Consider the following 21,942-nt stretch of genomic DNA (forward strand, 5'->3'; position numbering starts at 1 on the left):
GGGGGGGGGGGGGGGGTAAGTTTTGAAATACCACTGTTACCTGTTCAATGAAGTAAACAAGCAACTCTTCAGCAAGCTCACGATCCCCAGATTGTGAGGCAGTCTCCATTGCATCTTTGTAAAGGTTATCTTTCTTCGACAGAGCAATGGATTGTTTCCACCGACCAGCCCTTTTATAAATATAAGCAGCAACACGCCTCATCTCAAGAAGCTTGTGCTTCTCTATCTGTTCACCCAAACAAAAAAAAAGTAGAATTGTTATCAGATATCTGATGGATACACTTACATGAAAATTATTACTTGATCAAAAGATTCTCTGATAGATACAAGGGAACACAATTTGGTGAACTATCCTTTACCTTCTGCGCAAGACCAATCTGGTCGAAGTTATCATGCAAATCTACTGATTCACGTAATCTATCATAATCTTCTTCTTCAACATATATCTCATTAAGGGCCTCATTTACAGAAGAAACGTTGTTACTTTGAACAGCAATCATGTAAGGCTTCACTAGGCGAAGATGACCCGCCTGTTATAAAAAGAAGAAAAAAAGGAGAAAAGGAGGGATTTAACATCAAATAATATTAATCCAAACAATCCTTGTAAGTAGGGCTTCTATGAAAAGTGAGACCTTTCTCATTATGTCGACTACACGGGTGTGGTCCACTCTAAGTGCAAGAACATTTAAAAGATCATTGATGAGATCAGGATGTTCTTGCAAATAGAAGTGGACGGCCTTGTAATAAAGCTCCACATTAGCAACTTTGACAGCAATGTCTTTGAACTGCATATGATCCCAAGCATCTGGAGAATGATTCATGACGGTAGTGGCAGCATTATCAAATTCATCATATTGGATATACAAATAAGTTAATTCTTTCCAGTGTTGCTGCTCATCACAGGCACGAATAAGCTTGGGAATGTTGAGACGGGTGGAAAATAATTTTATGTGTTCCATGAGCTTCTCATGACGGTATCTGGCATAAAGGACACCAAGTTCTGTGAAGATACCCATATGGGCGCGCTCCAAACCCAGCCCACTCTCCATAAGGGAGATCAATTCGTTGAAACATCCTCTGTTTTGGTAATATTCACTCACTTCCTCCAGATCATCCACCTGACAAAGTAAAATAGATACAACCAATCATCAGTATTCCAGATATTTTCAATGCAATTAAGATAAGCATGTTGACACAGAAATATAAACAAGGATTCCCCGTAGTAACTTATGAAAAGCAATGCTAAGGTACCTGTACTATAATGTTGAGCCCACAAATTTGAGCTAAGCGGAACTCTTCAGCATCGACACAAGCAAAGCAGACTTCTTTCCATGTTTTTGAACTATTTGCTTTACGTGCTGCATCAACAGCACCTTGAAATTGACTTAGCTTTACAAGTGTGATAGCCAATTTGGCCCAGTTAGAAGTAAAAGCAAATATGATCTTTGCAGCCTCATACAGGGCTTCATCATACAACCGGTCACCAACATTTGGTAGATTGGCAACATTTGGCATGAGAATAAACTCTTCAATGTCACTCAATCGATCTATTTTAGCATATGCATAGATTAGTTCACTGTCAACCTTGGGCTCCTTTGTCTTTTGCCTTACCATCAGCAGATACTTCACCAAGTCATGGTAAACATCAGCATCCTCTGCAGCACGAATGACATCCAAAAATTGGGTGGTATCATCTGCACGGATAAATGACTCAATAGCATCACTGACTAATCCTTCTCTGAGTTGAGCTTTAGCGACTTGGCTCCAAACAGCATCTTCTTCAACTCGGAAGGCAAACTCGACAGCACGGTTTATATCACGAATATTATCTAGCAGAACATTGACACCCTGGACATTTAAATTGAACTTCTTGAAGATTGCAAAAGCTTCTTCATAAAGTTGGGCTTCTACAGCTACATCCCCTACAGCAGGTCCATCAAAATTATCAAGCCTGTTGATATAATCCATAACTCTAGCTGGATCAGCTTTAATGGCTGTCAAGATAAGCAAGTTTTGCAGATTAAAGTTCCCACTGAATGCAGAATTCTGGAGGACAATCTTTTCAAGAAGTTCAATCAGTTCATGCGGAAGATCAGCAGTCATGAAAGCTTTAACAGTAGCAGAAACTTGTTCTGGGCTTTTGCTCTCAGGCAGAGCAGTGGAGACAACTTGATCGATAAGCTGCCTTCTGAACTCATTTTCAGGGTTAAGAACTTTCTCCCAGAGATCACCATCCATCCTCTCAACGACATACCTAGAGACATCAGGAAATTTGGCTGTTCACCTCTAGACATCTGACAAAATCAGCAGTTATAGAGAAACTACTAAATGAATAACAAACCTGGATTGTAGTTTGAACAAAGAGTTCTTGTTGGTTACATTAATAAGTTCATCATCACATTGGCCTCTCCTATATGCAACAACAGCAAGGGTAGGATCGCGCTTCTCACAATATTTACCCACAACACGTGAATCATAGTATGGGTTGGTTGTCAGGAAGTGCTCTGGGTTATTGTTGCTATCTATGATGATCTTACCCAGAGCATTGTGTACATGCACATCTTGGCTTCCTTCACTCACAAGATGCTCCAAGAACTGAGTGAGCAGTCGGAGGCGGTTCCTGACAACAAAGAAGTTAAAGCTTAACATGAAAGTTTCTAAGGACCAACTATAAACAATTGTACCAGATATATTTATATATAAAAAAAAAACCTCTTTTCACATTCATCCACAAGGGGCTCAACAGGTAGCAGAGAACGAACAGAAAGGATCAAGCCTTTAATAAAATCCTCAGGACACTCATCATCCAATAGCTGTCCCACAACTAAAGGAGCATTTGCTGGGTTGACCTATACAATGGCAGATAAAAGTTCGCAAGTCACAAAATTACAAGAAACTTAATAAAAGTACAGTGAAACTGTACCAACCTTTTGGACATAACCTTCAATATACCGTAGCATGTTATTGGTATAGAGGTAGTGTGTGAGATCAGGAACAAAACCAAAACGGTCACAAACATTAATTAGAGGCCGAGCATCAGGAAGCTTGGCTTCCATCAAGAAGTTCTTTGTCTTTTCAGGGTCATAAAAGTTTGATTCTCGTGTCACGCGCTCAACTTCCTTGATTTGTCCAGTCTTTGCAGCAGCCTCAACATACTTGAAGTGAATTTCAGGATCCTCACTGCAGGAAATAAAAAATGACAATTCACCAAGCCAGCCAAAAATTTTGAAAGGTTGGTTGATTAAGCTAGCCAAATATCAAGATATCATCTCCATGTGTACATACCTGGAACTCAAATATGATCCCAAGAAGAAGTACAACCCATCATAAGACTTGAATTGCTCAAAAAGCTTTATGCAGGCATCAACACCCAACTGCTCACAATACTCTTTCGCTACCTGCAATATCACAACATAATCAGTATGTTGTAATTGGTATGTCCCACAATAATTGAACATTACAAAAAAAGATGATGTTTCACATGATTCAAGAATCTTTAATTTATTTTTTTATTTTTATTTGGCCATGCTTCTAAAATACAACTTATTTTGAGCAGAACTTTTGTCAAAATAGCTTTTCATAGAAGTACTTGTACAAGTGTAGCAGTTTGTGTGTTTGGCCAATTTATTTCAGAGCTTTTTTCAGAATTTAATAAGAAGATTGGGTTTGGCCAATCATTCCAAAAAGTATTTTTGGGTATCAAATAACGATAAGAGTATTATCAAGGTTCATTTTTTTTTAATCAAGGTTCATTCACAGTTAGTATTATATACATAGAGAAATAATTTAAATATTTATCATGTAAGACTTTTAGTCAAGCTTTTTTATTTAATTAGAATACAAATCATAGAATAAAAATATATATTAAAAAATTATAATACAAATTTAGTAAAATCAAAAAAGGGAAAGGAGAAGCGGGTTGTATTTATATTTGAGAGAGATAAGTTAATTAACAAGGCAATTTAATAATATAATTTTTTGGTAAGAAAAAAACTACTTTCTGCCTCTGCTTCTATTTCTTGGAAGGAGAAATAAATCTATGTTGCTCGGACTCTTTAAAAATGTCAACGAGTGCGTGAGGATTCACCAAAAGTAGTGTATTTTTGGAGAATCCGACCCAGGTGCTGCATCAAAAGTGAAGAGTCCACGCAACTAACTAGAATTTTGTAGCTTCTTCCCAAAAACAAAATAACTGCTTCTCAAAAGCTCTTTTTACCTGTTTGGCCACACACCTCAAATCTTTTCAGAAGCTCGGCTAAACAGGCTATCAATTCCAGCACACATACTTCTGTTAAAAATATAAAAACCAAAATGAGTACCTGGACAATTATTTGAAGGTTGCCTTTGATGTTGATCACTAGCAGGTCCTTCATGCACTCAAGAGCCCATTCACGTGAAACAGTCCCAAAGAACTCAACCAGAGCCTGAGAAAAACAATATAGTTAAATACAAGTCCGCTCACTCAAAAAAAGAAAAAAATCAATGCAATCCATAGAGCATAATAACCTGAGGCTCAATTGCATGTGTGTTCACAATGACACGCTTGATATCAGGGAGTTCAGTATAGTGCTGCAGAAATAATACGCCATTTAACAAATTTGCAATCAGATGAAAATATATTCAAATGATGAAAACCATTCAACCTGCAGAGCCCGGATGTATAGACCAGCCTTTTCACAAAGTTGAGCAATTCGAGGTCGATCATAGTGACTGAACATTCCGTTTGCTAAAATAGCATCTGCTACATTGGGGAAAGTCACAAGATTGATTTCCAACACCTGTGTAATGGAGGCATTACAATCTAAAAACAAAATGCATAGACAGAAAAAATGACTTTCTACAGGAGAAAAGAAACCTTAGTCTGCAAGAAACCATGTTCTGGAAGGTTAGGCTTCAGAACATCCAACAAAAATGCTGTTGCCTCACGGATCATGTTCCTCTGACGAAAAAAAAAAGAAAAGAGAGAATTTCATCAGCTATATGTTGCACCCAGTAGACATGGTAAATAAGCCTTCTAAAGCGCCTAGTTTAAAGCCCTTAACAGGGAAAATATTGGAGTGAACAGTGTCAGTGTAATGGTAAACAAGCATTTTGACATCATTAAGAAGCCAACTAACCTGTAGAAAAAGATCAGTGATTGTATTATAATCAACTGGACAACCGCCCTCCATTTGGGACATCATGAGTGCAAAGTTAACAGCTCCCTGCATATACAGAGACAATACTTCACATTAATCCCAGCAACTAAGCCCCATGGGAGAAGTTGTGTTGATTTTTGCTTCAAGAAAGAAGTAATATTACCAACATAAGAGCAACATTTCAAAGAGATGTCAGAGGAAAATAATCAAAGCAATTGTTCTCTCCAAAACATATGGCATGTGAAAGCCAAAACTGTTGAAGATTCAATACTTGTAACTTTTGCTAAAACCATTTCCCACATACCTGAGGATCAGATCGAAGAATTGTTTGCAGGAGGAACAGATAGTCAGGTGTATAGCCAACCTATATCAACAAAAAAACATTTATAATTACATCATAGAAACACTTGAACTGAGTAAAACGTACATGACAGCTCAGTTCAAAAAGAAATTTACATGATGACCAGCAAAAATGCATCACTAACCTGCTTGGAATATATCAGAATCTTGTCAAATTCCCTGCGCTCAGCGAAAGCAGCAACAACTTTTGGAGTTGCTCTTGCTTTGATGTATATCTTCAAGGCGAGATCATTATCAACAGTCTACAACAAATGGTTTACAGCTTCTGTCAGCACCTTAGGCTATGTGAAAGAGAGAAATCAATTGAGTGGTGAACAGAAGAAAAAATAGTAATGTTGAATTCTAAATTTAACCTTCACAAGATCGCCAAGTTCCTCACTGCACTCCAGCTTATCCTCAGCTAACCAGTTCTCCAAAAGGTTCTTCTTATTTTGGTTGACAACGAGGCGTGACAGTTCCAAAGACTCAAAAGCATTGAGCTTCCCTTTTGTCAAAAGTGTCCCAAAGTACTGCAAAAGAGGAGGTGTTTGCCCTGCTTGAACAGGAACGCTCTGCAAATAAGACAAAGAGACACATAAATACAGTTTGCATAACCTTTATGTAAAATAAGACAGAGAAGTTTATTCTTCAAACTCGGCCTTGGTGAGCAATAAATGTTGTGAGGGAAAATTTGTCTTGGTAACAAAATCAATACCTGAAATTTGGCAACAGTATCAGACGTACGGAGAATGCCCTGAGGTGATTCCGCAGCAAGCTCAGCTGCCTCTTTGTACTTTGTTTGGGCAAACAATTCTTGGAAGCGCTGGACAACCTGTGACAAAATTAATAGATGTAAGATCGTTGTAAAGAGTAGAGAGCAACAAAATTTCCAGATGTCGATTCCATCAGAGTCAACAGCTTCTGATAAGATCACTGCTAAACATTGACGATAAAGTAAAGAGGGATTTTCTTTTGACAAATAATAAAGTAAGAAGGACTAGCCATGTAGAATCTAGCTCTAGCAGATGATCTCAATAACAAACAGTCTATTTCAGCACTTCTCAATTTAGAAAAGGAAGATTTTCAAGAGCAAAAACCAAGCAGTGAACTAGTTACCAGAGTTAGAAGGTTCCACAGGAAAGAGATATTGTACACTAAAGAAAAGGGCAGAATTCTCTCCCACAGCGCAATCATTTCAAAACAATAACATACTGAAAATAATACATCAACTTACCAAAGTCTCGGCACCGGGAAGATTTCCTCTTTTGGCAAGATTAACAGCAAGCTCCAGATTGTTCAACTGCAACATGTGTAAGAATTTGACAGGTTCATCCAATATTTACACTTCAGGAAACGAAAATTATCGAAATACATGGTTGCAGGACGCAACAAAAATAGACTTACTTGTCCACTGACAAAAGGTATAATAGTTGTTTCATTTACTGTGGCTAGCAACACTTGGCCTCGCCTGTTGATGGCATAGAAACCACCAATTGACGAAGCTTCAGCTGTCAGGAAAATAGGGTCTGGGCTAATCCTATTTCTGTATACCGCAGTAGCTGTTTCCAGGTCGTAGACGAAAAGAAGTCCAAGCTTTGTGATGACATAAATTAAACTATACTTATGAGATATCTGCAAAAGAAACAGAATAGTTGTGTCAGAAGAAACGGAATTCACAATACACAAACACAAGACTAAGTGACAGACCAGGAAAGGCAACCGATACCTGCATGGAAACTGGGAAATCATCAGCAAAATCTGGAGGGAAGAAAAGGTCCGCCTGTTTTTTTGTAAATGAAGGTTTCCCTGCAAAAATGTACCATGTTAGGAATAGGACATAGTTATATCAGGCAATCCTCACCACAATGTCAGTAAAAAACCTTCAATGATAAAAAAACGGTGAAAGGAAAATAGGACATAGCGTATTAACCTGGCTGAGCTCCGAGCTCAATGACATGCAATTTTGATATAACCTGTCCAGCATTCAAGGATTTTGTGGCAAAAGAAATGAGTATGGAATCTCTATCACTTCCAGGTACCTGATGAAAGCATACAACAGTTACAACAGGTAAACATCGAAGCAAAGCTAGCAAAAACAAAATGTATAGAGGAGCTTTTCTCACTCTGAATGATGCAAATGATGCAGCGTGTGCCTCTAGAGATTGACTTCGTTGCTGATCCACTGAATATAATTGCATATTTCCTTTGACCAGTTGGGGCCTCTACTGACAAGAATAGAAATGGTAAAATCAAATGACAAAAGAATTTCTTTACACGTTCATTTGGGTGAAATCATCAGTAATGGATCCACCTAGATCACATTTCACTGAAAAATGTTTAAACAGCCAGTCTTTTGAGCTTTAGATTTCCCCTCCATTCCTCTTTCTCTCTCCCCCCTGATGTAGAACTTACCTTGCTAATAACCTAAAGTTTCAGCCCTTCGTCAAACATCATCTAGTGCATACAACAAATGACCATTTTTAGCCAGGTTGCTGCAGATGAAAGTATCCAATATTCAGGCAACACTACAGCACACAGGACTATGACCAAGTCACTACATGCAATACTCCTTTTCGTACAATACCATAATACAACAATTGAGAACCACCAACAATCAGCATGCTAAAACAAAAACAAATGAGGGTAGATAGGGTAACAGAAAAAAATTGCATAACAAAAATATTTGAGAATATGTAATACAGCATCAAAACCTCATATGACCTTTCCTGGCTTTCCCTAGCTGATTATACTTAGGGAAGGGATTTAATGATAAAAACAAAATCTGCTATCACAATAAAACATCAAAACTATCAATAACAGCATATATTAAAAGCATTACACACCTCTGGCGAACCTGGGGCTATACCAATCAAAACCAACCATTTCTCTGAAGGATCACAACGATAATTGATTATTTGATTATTGGCTAGATTGGCTGTTCTATCAAACATCTTTATAGGCTCAGTATCACCTGAATACAGACAAAAAATCATCTTAAGGACAGACAACCAACCATCACTTAAAAAAGAATGGCCAGAAAAAGTAATAACACCAAAAAAGTGCCTTTATCCACTCAAACACGAGAAAGAAAAAATTTGGTAAACATCACCACAGAAAAGGGGGAACTGTCTTACCTTCAATTGGCCAATGATAGACTGACGTCTGTGTGACGATACCTAAAATCTGCGGGGTAATCCACTTCCAGAAAACAACCTAAATATAACATACACTTAAAGTTACATCAACACTATCAAAAGCTGCAAAGAATGCAACAAACTAATTAAAAGAAAGAATCCATATGGCTACTTATTACCTGCTCAGGCATCTGATATGACTTTATTTTCTGCTTTGCCTCAATATTGAAAATTTGTAAGTGATCTTGAGTAGTTCCTGGTACTTGAGCTTCAAGAGGAGAAAGAAGAGAGTTTTGCTTCATCAGAAAACGTATCCAAAGCGGAAGAGCGGTCATATTTTCCTCTTCCCCACTTATAGAATTTATATGGATGACGGGAAACAAGATCGCCAATAATTCGATAATTCAGTATTGAATTAACAAATTCTTTGAAGAAAATATCAACAATGAACAAAAGAAATCCACTAAACCCTTTAGGCCATGGAGGAAACAAGGTAACAGTGATTTGTCCAAACTATAGTCGGCTGGTCCTAATTTGTAAGTCAACATCTAGGGAACAATTAGGTACGATATGTATGTCAGAGAGAATCTTCTAGTAACAGCTGATTTATCACATGGTCACAGATTTTTTGAGATAAACATGGGTCACAGATTCTTTAAGAGCATAAAAATCACATAATTGGATGAAGATTCAATTCACAATCTCTCGGTTCTACTTAAGTTAATAAGTGCACTGACCACTATTACATTGTCAATATCTCAATTCAAATGCAGTACTCATAAGCCTAAACATATTCCACACTGGCACTTCGAGTTGAGAGTAAAAGCCATTTCTAAAGATAAAGCTTCCTCACTCTCATATAAAATAAAGCAATATCCGCTGGAGTCTTCCTCAAGAAGGAAACCACTAGCAGAAATTACACCACAATGTCCAAACTTACCTCCCTTAATGTCTCTTCCGTTTATTACCTTTGATGACCAAAGCTTCATATATGTGTGTTAGACTTACTGTTTGACTTTTTTACTCAAGCTTCAAATTTCTTTCACATATGTAATAGTGAATCGTGTAATAGTAAAAAGGCACTCCAGGCACAAAACATCCCACGTTACCAGGGTCCGGGAAGAGCCGCACCCCTAAGGGTTGTAATTTAGACAACCGACCCTAATGCAAGCATTAATGCCAGCTTCCAGGCTCAAGCCCGTGACCGATAGTTCACACAAAGACAATTGCCATTGCTCTAAGGCTCCCCTTCAAAATTGACTTGTCCACTTTTAAGCATTAAAAACCCAACCAAATACCGAGTCAGTTAGTACATAGATAGTACCAGCACTTCAGGTATCACAATTGCAAACTTGAGCGAATGATAGAACATTCAGTGAGTAACCTAAAAAATCCTTAGTAAAGCTATACCTTTTAGAGCCAAAATTCTGGAATTGGGATTCATAATAGCAGAGTCAGCAGTAATAGGACGGCGCAAAGGCTGCATTGGCATATTCATATCAATAATGACCACACTATTTTGTGGTGATGTCTCCCGAACACATATATACTTTTCTGATTCCATTGTTACATTTGTGAAGTTAATGAACTGCTGGTTAACCCCTGCACTTGGCAACTGCAACACCAAGTCATATAATATCAAAATTCAACCCAGTGACCAAATTAAATTTGGAAAATTCCACATAATAAAATAAATAAGGTATCGGATCCGGCAATTAATCACATATTACAGATCTAATCTACATTTCATACATGTTTAGTACGGTAAAACTCTAGTAAGACTAGCGATTTCAAAGGAATAGTATGAACACAAATATTTCATTCAAAGTGTAAGAAAGAAAGAGCATACTGTAAGGGTCTCTTTCATAATGATCGGTGCAGTAGCCGCCGCCATGATGGAGATCTGCGAGACGAGATCTCAGAAAAGAAGAAACCCTCCCAGAGATTCAGAGAACAATAGAGAAATCGAGGAGAAAAGGGTTCTTCTGAAATGCGTTTGTTAAGCACTGAAGATGGCGAATATGGAAGTCTGAGTGTTATGAGAAAAATGAATTGGGGAACAATTGTTGAGTTCTAACTACTAGTACTCGAGCATGTCCTTGAGTGTTGTATCTAATGGAGAAAAAAGAAAAACTCAAGTTAATATAAACACTTTTTATGTTTGTAAATGACAAGAATAAAACCTACAATAACATCTAGGCCCCCAAATGAGTAGTCATGAAAAGTTTTTTAAAAAAAAAACAGTTATTATGCTGCAACTTTATTTGAAATGTTGTTTGGTGATATTATATTGTATCATTTTGTAATGTATGGTACTTACTATACAATACTTTAGTTTATGATTATTAATTATGTGAAGGTATATTGTATTGTTTGTTGGTTTATTTAAGGTAAGGGTTTGTTTGACATGATGCATTAAAAAAATAGTAAAGTATTGAAATTATTTCTAAATTTGGCATAAATTATTTGTTTCATCTTTAAACTATTGACAGTCTTGAAAACACTCATCTACTTGACTAATTAACTTAGGAATAATTTTTAATCAACTAGGTGAGATGAGGGACATATCTAATTAGATAGGTGGAAAGAGGATGCTTTGAATTAATTCCTATACATTAAGATATTTTTGATCCATTTCTGTTACATTTATTCAGTGTTTGTTTAAGAATTATTAATTAATAGCGATATGAATTTATAAATGTTTCTTATATTATTTGTAACCTCTTGCAAATTCTATTCTAAGTATTCAAAGCATTCGTCGTAAGTATATAAGCTTGGATCGGATGATGTCCTACATGTACATGAGTGTTAAGGTCCATTATCTAGTGTAAGAAGTGTATCAGATGTGGTTTAGAGTTATAAGAGATCTCTAACACTAGTCGAGTCCATAACTTCTCTACTGGCTAGTCTTTCACATGAGTTCCTACAATCGTCAACTCAAAATGATCATATCTCTCAGAATACAAAGATTAGGCGGCTCATTAATATCAAATCAAAGGTCTATAAATCTTCTTTTGAATGTCAATAATTTTGCATCAATCCAAGTTCGGAATAAAAAGTTATGACCATTTATTATAGACACTCTCAACAAAGTTTTAAGACCTGATTTTCACGAGTCTGGCCTACTAGCCATAAATTAAACTATGGACGGTATATTGAAAACATGAATCAAATTTTAAAAGAGTGATTTTCGACTTGCTTTCCATGGACCCACCCTACTGGTCGTGGATCAATCTACCGACCGTAGAATGAGCTCGTGGATTGAAATTCAAACAGTTAATTTTGTCTGATTTTTATGGATACAAATCACGATTTGTAGATCAAACCACAGAACATAATTTGTGCTTGTGGAATGAACTTCGGAGGCTCAATTTTTGTCATGGATTCCACATAAGGAATCCATTATTCGTAGATCCAACCACATGTCATGGTTTGCGCTCGTGGAATATTCTGACAGGTTTTTAGCCGGGGTCATCTTAATCTTTTTTATTCTTTCTAAGCCTTGATCTCAACGTTTTGATAGCTAATTGGGGATTATATCGTAATATTATTTCATTATATTCTCATATCTTTCTCCCTAAACTTTGAGCAAAAATCAAGAGTAAACCTAGGGTTTCACGTTTTTCAATCAAGTTTTCTTCAAGAACTCTTATTCACCAAGGCATGTAAAACTATCATAGTAAGAGATTAAGTTTTTTTCCACACCCTACATTTGCAATTTCAACTAGCAAATTCAAAACTAGGGTTTTTATCCCAAAATTCAATATGTTCAAACTTTTATTTATATTTCCTATTATTGATTCTTGAATTCATTACAAAGATTTCATTATTTCACATTATAGATGATATTTGATTATTGTTCATACTTAATTATAGCACATAAATCCGTTTTAGCTAAGAGTCATTTAAAAATCTTGACATAGTATCTCTTATGCATTCTTTTCATGAGTAAGGTGAATTTCAAGTCTTAGAGTCGGTTTGATATTGTTGTTGATAGGCTAGAAATTTTTATTTATTTTTTTAGAAAAAAACACTTCTTCTGAAAAAATTAAGTGAAAGGAAAATTCTTAAAACTGCATCTAAATAGAAGCATAAATAATTTTTCTGTTGTTGGGAAGAAGTCAAAATTTCTATTAAAAATAGAAGCAAAAGCAAAAAATTATTTTTTATGACTAAAATATTCCTTACACATATACAAATTTATCAATATATCCCTTATTTATTAATTAACATATCTATAAGTTCGGTTAATTTTCATTCAAGAATTCTATTTTTTTACGATGAATTTTTTATTGTTTATGTTTTATTTTACTACTACGATTTATATATTATATTTTATATATTACTTTACGTATTATTTTAAACAACAATATTTTATAGGATTAAAAAAAAGTAACATTAAAGATTTAGACCCTCCCAAAAAAATAACAAATAATAATTATAAAAATTCTTAATTTATGTATTACTTTATTTGAGTTTGAATTTTTTAAGACTTTAGAGTATTATAACAAAAAAAGGATAATAGCTAAAATTGAATCCAAAAAAATAAGTAACAAATAACAAAAAGATTCTTCTTTCTGTTATGAAATAATATAAAATAATGAGAAGAATAAATTAGGGAGAAGAGAAAAGACTTCTTATTCATTTTGAAGTATACTCAACATTCATAAATTTTCTTTACAATGAAGAAAAACTCCTTTATTTATAGAGGACACGTTACTTGGTTCCTAAGTAGGATTTCCTAACCATATCCTAAAAGGACTCCACATAATTAGACATTCACTATAATACAAATATGTTCATAACACTCCCCCTTGAATGTCGGTAGATTATGTGTCTCGTTAAAATCTTACTAGATAAAATTCAGTGTAAAAAAAATCTAGTGAAGAAAAAAGAGTACACATATCTAATAATACGCATTATGGATGCCTCATTAAAAACCTTACAAAGAAAGCTCAATCTGACATAATTGTGAGAAAAAAAGAGTATGTCGCGTATTTTCTCCCCCTAATGAGAACATCCATCCACATACTTGAATCTTCATTTTCCAAGTTCGTGCACATCTTCTTGAAAGTTGTAGTTGGTACAGACTTGGTGAGTAAATCAATTATAGTATTACTTGAACAAACATGTTGCATGTTGATATCACCATTCTTGAGAGCTCATGTGTGTAGAAAAATTTTGACGAAATATGCTTCCTTCTATCTCCTTTTATAAATCATACCTTTACTATCAAAGATTTCTGCAAGTTCCTTATTTCAACTTCTTTAAGCAAATAATCTATTGCCTTTTGAAAACTATTCAAGAGTTTCAATTCAAGTCATCAACTTGCATAAAAATACAAAAGATTCTCGATTGTTTGAATCTATATATGAGGATTACAAACAAGTTTTCTAAAAACTTGTATATGTTTTAGGTATTGTACCCATTGGATATTTTCATATCAACTTTGTCAAGTGACAACATTCAATATTAGATGTATGACATATCTAGTGCCTAGATTGCAAGTCAAATAAACTTTACGCCTACCAAGATGCACCATTTTACTTTTCACATGATAATTATTTCTACACCGGCCAGTATAATTTAATATACGTAGAATTTATATCCTCATAATCTTTTACAATATTTCGCGCTATTATATCAAAGATATCGTTAACGATATATCATATTGTATCGATTCACAATAGGACATAACTTATTGAGATCTCATCACTTCATTATTTTTAGGTAGCTATCCCTCTCATGAGGTTTCATAAAGTGTTATGTCATAGGCTCTCCAAGAGCACATTTCTCCTTATTATGATCATTTTGATTTTTTTATCCTCCCCTTTTTCAAGGATTATTTTATTTAGAATTGATTAGTCTATCATAATTCATGTATGTCATAGACTTTATCCTTAAGAGACATTGAATAGGAGTGTTTACAACTCTTGTGTTGCTTTTGATCTCCCCCTTACGTTAGACAAACTAACATATATCTCAATCTTTTGGAGAATCTATCTTTGTGCGTCATTGTATATTCATTGATTATATACTACATATCAAAATAATCACATGAAAAATATTTGATCCCTAACCATAAATTGATTGAAAGAAAATTTGATCATAATTTATTAGTCTGATGTATACAACTACTTTAGTATGTAATACATTATATTTCAGACCATGAAATGTTTTCATAAGCAATGATTGTCTATTTACTTGAGCAATTTAATGTCACATCAACTTGGATATTTATCAAATTATCAAGATGATTTATCTTGATTTCATATTCAAAAAAGGTGTGCTCTTAACCCAATTATCTTGCACACACAATTTTGCGAATGTCAAACTACATGTAGACGACATACGCACATGTGATTATCTTATAAATGCATCTATTTATTATATCATATACTAGGTGAACGAAATCATATTCACCTTCTATACTTTTCAGAATTTAGAGATTTAGTCCCAACTTTAGTTGATCCAATCAACAAATCACGAGAACAAGCAACATAAAAAATTCTTAAATAATCTTCTACTTCTTTAGTGTATGTCTATTACTCAGTATGCACATTTTTGAGATGACCAAATTATTCATGCGAACTAATAAAATTATTAGTACTTGTAAACACCAAGTTTACTATGTCATGTGCCTTTTGTTTTAGTAAATTTCTAATTTACTATTATATGAGTAAATTTCAATTTTATTACTCCGAGAATAATTTTCAGGTTTATTTCTTCTTAGTTATTCTACCCCTTCTAGAGGTGAGTCGTGATTCCATTACTGAATCTTTAGGTTCTTTAATGGACGTCTATTTTAATTATCTATAATTTGTCTCATCATTATAGACCCATGATGTCATAGACGATATAGATCCATGATGTCCCAGATGATCATGCTTAAGTACGACAGTATTCAAAATAGAAAACTTTTGATTTACTATATTATTTGCCTCAATTGCACTAATCCTTGTCCAATACAAATAAAAAATAACACATGTCTGTCCAGAGACATTCTTAGTGATACCACATCTACAATCAAAGGTCGGATATTTTCTACGCCTAGCAGAGGCTTACACCTCACTTTAGAGAATGAATTTGTATTTTTACCATTAATCAAAAGTTCTCATTCTTCATGAATGGAACACAAACATTGAGCATATCAAATCATGATAGCTTTAGTACCTCATTCCATATTCATGTGCATTAGTCAATCACTTGTCTTTTTTTTTAGACATATTATTCACTGTTATCACATTCACTTTGGGGAATGGAGCAATTTCATTAGGATAGCTTCATAATTAATTTTAATCAAAAGCACACTGTTTGCTTTTATAGTCAACATATCATTAATATGGTGCATAAGGATTTAAACCTAGTATATTATCCATGTAAAGACGTTTTAAGCCATAAATCGATGGGACTTAAACTCAACATCTTATTATCATGATGAACCAGGACTTTAACATGATATCTTACCCTTTTTAGTGTGATAGGACTTCAATCCATCGTCTTTATTATCCTCAACTTATGACATAATATGCTAAAGGGCGATAGGGCTCACTCTTGAGATTTTATAATTACTTTCACTTTGCAAGTCTTTTAACAATCTAAATTAGATATGTATATACAATACTGATATTCTGAACCAGTTAGGTTCCTCAAATTTAATGAGAAAAATCAATTATGTTACTAATAAGTAATGATAATAATATTGAATAAAAAATAAAAAGTAAAAGATCCATACAATTACTTTACCTCTGTTGGCCATCTCATTTTTTTCATATAATAATATAAATAAAGTCGCAAACTTACATAGGATTGCAAACATACCTCAAGCAAGGTAAAAGACAGTATTTAATGCTAGTATATTGTGTGTAACACTTCAACGAATGTACAACATATTACAGATTCATATTTTTACAACTTGGTCAATCATAAGATTGCGCATTAGTAATTATGTTAAGATAACAACAAGGCATAATACATATATTGGACCCTAAACTTGGCTTCAGATTTTATCTTTGACCTCCAACTTTCATAATATACAAACAGACACTTTAACTATCCAACTTCTAAATAAATACACACATGAGTCATACATGACAAAATACACGTAGTACACCACGTAAGACAAAAAATGACATGTAGGATGACATATAGGACATGTGTGTCTATTTGTTCAACTTTATACAAGTTTAAGTGTCTACTTGTGCACACCCAAAGTTGAAGACATAAATGTAATTTGAAGCCAAGTTAAAGGGCATATTTATGTATTATGCCTAATGATATACCGTGGTTTCAGGGTATTTTTAATGCTTTTTCCTTAAATTTAGTGTGTGTCCAAAAGCCTTTTTGTATTGATTTTTATGTAAGTTTCTCCTTATTTGCAGGAAATTTGTCCAAAGATGAACGCGGAAAGTTTTGAGCGAGAAATGCAGAGGAGACCACCTACGGAGCTTGTGACGGTCCGTCGAGCTTGTGACGGTCCGTAGGTGGCATCGTATTGAAGCTGCTGAAGGAAGATGGGGAAGTCTGACCTAAGTGTGGGATTACGGAAGTCCATGACGGACCGTCATAGTCACGACGGTCCGTCCTGCTGGTTCGTCGCAATGATCAGAGAGTAGTCCCAGTACCCAAATTCCAAGAAGTTTAAGTATTATGGAACGGAGACCCTCGACGGACCGTCGGGCTTGGAACGGTCCGTCATACCTGTTCGTCGAGGGTAATGAAGAGAGCAGCAGAAGAATTTGTGAAGTATGGGATGACGGAGGCCATGACGGCCCGTCGTGACCACGACGGTCCGTCGCTCCAGCCGCGTTTTGACAGATTTTCAGTAATTAGAATCCTTCTTTTATTAGGTTTTGTTTTTATTATAAATAGTTCAAAAAACCTCGTTTTTGGAATTAGACTCTTTGTTAGTTGACTCTTTGATATTAGAATTTTTGATTGTTAGACTTTTGGAGAATCTTTAGTTCTCTTGTTCAAGTATTGAAGGATTAATTTCAGCAATTGTTACACTTTTTCTGGAATTGATTGTTGGTGATTTTGTTGATTAATCAAGTGAATTTCTGGATTTTATTCTTTCTCATCAAAGTAAGTGCATGAATTCTTATATTAAATATGTGAATATTGTGATTATGACTATGGGTAACTAAACTCCATAACTAAGGTTGGGAAACCATGGGTGAATAATGAGGCAAAATATAACTAAAATAACAATTCCAGAATAGTGTCTTGCATGTATTGATAATTCTTTCGTTTAGAAGTCTTTTTAACGGATGACTAAGGTTAGAACTCGTCTTAATGCTACTTGCCGGACCAAGGAGGTAGATAATAGGAAAAGAATTATCAACATAGATTTAGTGTATACTATCTAATAGGCTAGTGTCGATTGGTACGAGGTAATAACTTAGTCAAATATCGAATACAATGCTTAATATGAGGTAAAGGTAAGGGTTAGTATAGCAACACACGTAGCCGGACCAAGGTGTTGAGTGGAATTTTCTAGATGCCGGACCAAGGATTTAGAAATACATAACTTATCACTTTGCAGTCAAGATACTAGGAAAGAATTGTTATAGTTAGAATTATCAAGTTAGGAACCTGTGGGGAACACTTAAACCCTAGTTACTTTTATTAATTGATTAAACTCCAAGATTTGAATCTGTTAGTTGTTTACTTTAATTTAGTTAGTTATTTTCATTAATTTAGAAATAAAAATCCTTCTTTTATTGTCTTTTGTTTTCTAAGTAAATAATTGACTAAATAATAGATTAAAGTTAAGTCTGAACTATTTTCCTCGTGGGAACGATCCCAACCTCATTAGTTGGATTCTTTACTTGATACGACCCTTTACTTCTTATTTGAGAAGTAAGTTTGAGCGTATCACCTAACAACAATTGTTGCCGCATAGCCGATGTTACAGTAACGACACCCAAATTATTTCAATATTATAATAAATCGCAACATGTTATGTTAATTAGTTATAGTATAATCAATGACTTTATTCAAACAAAATTTGGCATACGACCAATGGTTTCAATAATCTAGAAGCACGTCGTGGATCCAAAATAATGAAATCTACTAATATTCATAAAGTTTCTGCTAACCTTAATCGGATATATTAACTCAAACTCAATTGGTTAGAGACTCGTGCTAATAACGTGTTATGAAATAATATAAAATAATGAGAAGAATAAAGTAGAGAGAAAAGAAAAAACTTCTTATTCATCTTGAAGTATACTCAACATTCATGAATTTTCTTTACAATGAAGGAAAACCCCTTTATTTATAGGGAAAACGTAACTTGGTCCCCAAGTAGGATTCCTAACCGTATCTTAAAAGGACTCCATATAATTAGACATTCACTATAATACAAATATGTTTATAACACTTTAACAATATTTATGTATGTACAATATTGATTGCAAATTTGACTGTGTACATTTTAAATAATTAAATTAAAAATGTAATTAACGTTTATGTTTGAAATAGTTTCTCTATGAAATAATTTTAATATTAAGAACATATTGATACTTGTCCTTATTCGTAATTTTACTCTCGAAAGCATCATTTTAAAAAAATTTAGCCAAACACAAATTGCTTATCAAAAGTACCTTTCAAATGAATTTGTCAAACATAAATTATTTTTTTAAAGCATTTAAAAAAAGAAGAAGATATTTTAGACAAACACTTCTAAAAATAAACAATTTTTATTAGCAATGTCGAACAAGCTCTTAAAGTATATCTCACAAAGAGTTTCAAGAAAGCATAAATTGTTCACTTCAAGTGCATTATTTTCAAAAAGAAAAGCATAGTTAGCTTTAAAGAAATCATATCTTCATTTTGAGAAAGTACCGTCAATTTTTTATAAAAGCATAGTCTTGTAAAGTAAGTTAAGAACAGTTATAAAGAAGCATTTTTAAATATTAACTCAAGATGGTGGAATTTTCTCTAAATGGGACAAAATACAGTTATTGAGCAATACTAAATTGTTTTGAAAATAGTATTGAACATCAAGTTGGATGAGAGTTATATAATTCAAACCCAATAATTGTGCACCAACATAGGATAGGACTGTGTCGTTGATTCAGACGACTCCTCATAAAGTCTCTGGTAAGAATTCAGAGATTGGATTCATTAGTTAAGTTCGTTCTTTATGATCTTAGGCATATTTATATACTTATTTACTATGATTTACATGTATGTGCCTTATGTTTCAAAAATATTGAGAAAAGAGATAAAGTCACCATTGAAGTTGTCTCGAATTTTCATAGACACCTTAACTTTGCGACTGCCCTATTACCCAACTAAACAATTTTGAACAGATATTATTATACCATTTTTTAATCAACCCAAAATTTTAGAAAGCAAGTGAATTCACACACCAAACATTATATGACACATGTTAATGTAATTAAAAATATAATTTATTTCATTTTAAATTTTTTCTTTATCTTTTTCTTTCTTTATTTCTCTCTCTCTTACTTTTTGAATTTTAATTTTGATATATCTTAAATTTTATTTCATCTTTCACCTCCCACTTTCAAGTGATGCATCCCTCCATTTTCTTTTCTTTTTTTCACCTCCCACCCCCCATGTCAAATTGAAACTCACTTCCATTTTTTTTCTTTTCTTTGTCTTCATCTTCTCCGGTCAAATTATTTATAAAATTCATACCATTATTGAGACTTTATTGAATTATTGATAACAAAATTAATTATTTTTTAAAGAAAATTTAAAATTTTGAAGGTATCATCATTTACTCATTTTCATATAAATTCAAAATTAGAAATGATAATTTTAAGAGAATCAATTAATTTCTCTAAGATTGAAAGAACTTAATTGAAATCGAATAAAAAAAAACTATATGATACTTCCTAATCATCTTGAAATCTAATGAGTTTATCGAATTGTTCGAAATGTAAGAAAACATGTAGATAAAATTTTAAAATTAAAGAGAGTAAAATTAATAGTAATAAAAAAAAAGGGAAATTTCGGTAAAAATGGTGACATTGAAAGTAAGAAGCTTCGATGAATGGAAATGATAATGAATTTTTGAAAAGAAAGAAGAAAGAGAGAGAAAAATAAAAAGGAAAAAAAGTTAAAATAATAAAAAAAATAAGAAAATATATTTTATAATAAAATACTTATAAAAATAAAATTATAATAGTTATTTTAGGATGCTCACTCTCTTTGAGAGAGTGCACACCATTCTTTATGTCAGATGGACGAAAAATGATGTAATTATATCTATTCAAAATTGTTTAGTGAGGTAATCACACGGTTGTAAAGTTAAGGTGTCTTAAAAATTCGGGATAACTTCAATAGTGACTTTATGTCTTTTCTCCAAGAATATTCTTGATGATAATTGTTGTGCTTTCATTTAATATTGTAGTAAATACGCACTAAACTACATGATTAGCATATGCAAGGATTTCTACTGAAGTATGAGCTAAATAAGACGCAACGAAAGCGAAGGAAAAATAAGTGTGAAGAATAAAATACCTGGAGCAGCCTTGGCTCGTCGCTCCAAGGCCTAAACTACTGGAGCCAAGTTCTAGCGTACTGCTAGCGCGTTGTCCCAACAGTCCTAGCTCTATGGGGACACACTGCCCCAAGCCAATTCCGACTTTCTAGACAAATTTTAATTGATTTGGAATTCCTAATTGGACTAGAAGTAAGACTATTTTTTCCTAAACTCAATAAATAAATTCCTAAGGATATTTTGTGAAGAAGAACTTCTTCATCCTTTGTAGCCGTAATAATTTTAGGTTTCTTTTCTTCTTCTTCTTTTCTAAACATTAGTAGCTAAAGACCCTTATTCTGGGGCTTTAACTACGTATAATTGTTGAACATCAATTGTTTTGAAGTAATGTTGATTATCACTTATATTTACTTTTGTATTCTTGTTTTAGTATTTCATACTTGATCACCACATAAATAAATATATTGTCTACTCTTGAACACGAAAAAAATAATAGATAGACAAAAAAAATACAAAGAGTTCGATCTCTCTTGCAATTACTTGTTCATATTTGAGTACAAAGTTGACACCCGGACGAACATCGAGCTTGATTACGAAATAATATGAAATATAAACGATCGCCAATTTAGTTTGCTTATACCTGCTCAACAATGTAGTTAGATAGTCTAATGGAGTAGGTGATTAAAGGTCGACAGATCATGATCATAAAATCAATTTTTCTGTAAATCAATAATTTGATAATCATAGCTACTTTATTATATGAATTGTGATACATGAAACGTTTAGCATGCTGCAACCCTGAAAATTTCCAACAATTGTAGGTAATTTTTTTATTTCATTCTTACATTCATAG

At 33.7% G+C, this 21,942-nt stretch overlaps 1 protein-coding gene across 1 annotated transcript in view; it reads right to left on the reverse strand.

The window, feature by feature from the left end:
- The window catches only part of LOC107014039 (clathrin heavy chain 1-like), a 13,092-nt gene extending 2,332 nt beyond the window's left edge, over positions 1-10,760 (reverse strand). Inside the window, exons 1-27 of the mRNA XM_015213907.2 lie at positions 10,461-10,760; positions 10,022-10,226; positions 8,791-8,879; positions 8,612-8,690; positions 8,321-8,448; positions 7,601-7,699; positions 7,408-7,516; positions 7,204-7,283; positions 6,882-7,109; positions 6,712-6,777; positions 6,193-6,309; positions 5,852-6,049; positions 5,624-5,740; positions 5,443-5,502; positions 5,118-5,204; positions 4,856-4,939; positions 4,644-4,778; positions 4,507-4,569; positions 4,320-4,424; positions 3,286-3,398; positions 2,928-3,180; positions 2,713-2,849; positions 2,342-2,620; positions 1,252-2,254; positions 633-1,118; positions 360-530; positions 41-226 (exon numbers count right to left, since the gene is read on the reverse strand). Of these exons, the coding sequence (XP_015069393.1) occupies positions 41-226; positions 360-530; positions 633-1,118; positions 1,252-2,254; positions 2,342-2,620; positions 2,713-2,849; positions 2,928-3,180; positions 3,286-3,398; positions 4,320-4,424; positions 4,507-4,569; positions 4,644-4,778; positions 4,856-4,939; positions 5,118-5,204; positions 5,443-5,502; positions 5,624-5,740; positions 5,852-6,049; positions 6,193-6,309; positions 6,712-6,777; positions 6,882-7,109; positions 7,204-7,283; positions 7,408-7,516; positions 7,601-7,699; positions 8,321-8,448; positions 8,612-8,690; positions 8,791-8,879; positions 10,022-10,226; positions 10,461-10,505 (4,722 nt within the window). The 5' untranslated portion in view covers positions 10,506-10,760. The remainder of the gene's footprint in view (positions 1-40; positions 227-359; positions 531-632; positions 1,119-1,251; positions 2,255-2,341; positions 2,621-2,712; positions 2,850-2,927; positions 3,181-3,285; positions 3,399-4,319; positions 4,425-4,506; positions 4,570-4,643; positions 4,779-4,855; positions 4,940-5,117; positions 5,205-5,442; positions 5,503-5,623; positions 5,741-5,851; positions 6,050-6,192; positions 6,310-6,711; positions 6,778-6,881; positions 7,110-7,203; positions 7,284-7,407; positions 7,517-7,600; positions 7,700-8,320; positions 8,449-8,611; positions 8,691-8,790; positions 8,880-10,021; positions 10,227-10,460) is intronic.
- Between the last annotated feature and the right edge of the window lie 11,182 nt (positions 10,761-21,942).

Source organism: Solanum pennellii, chromosome 3, assembly GCF_001406875.1.
Source record: "Solanum pennellii chromosome 3, SPENNV200".
NCBI classification, from domain to species: Eukaryota; Viridiplantae; Streptophyta; class Magnoliopsida; order Solanales; family Solanaceae; genus Solanum; species Solanum pennellii.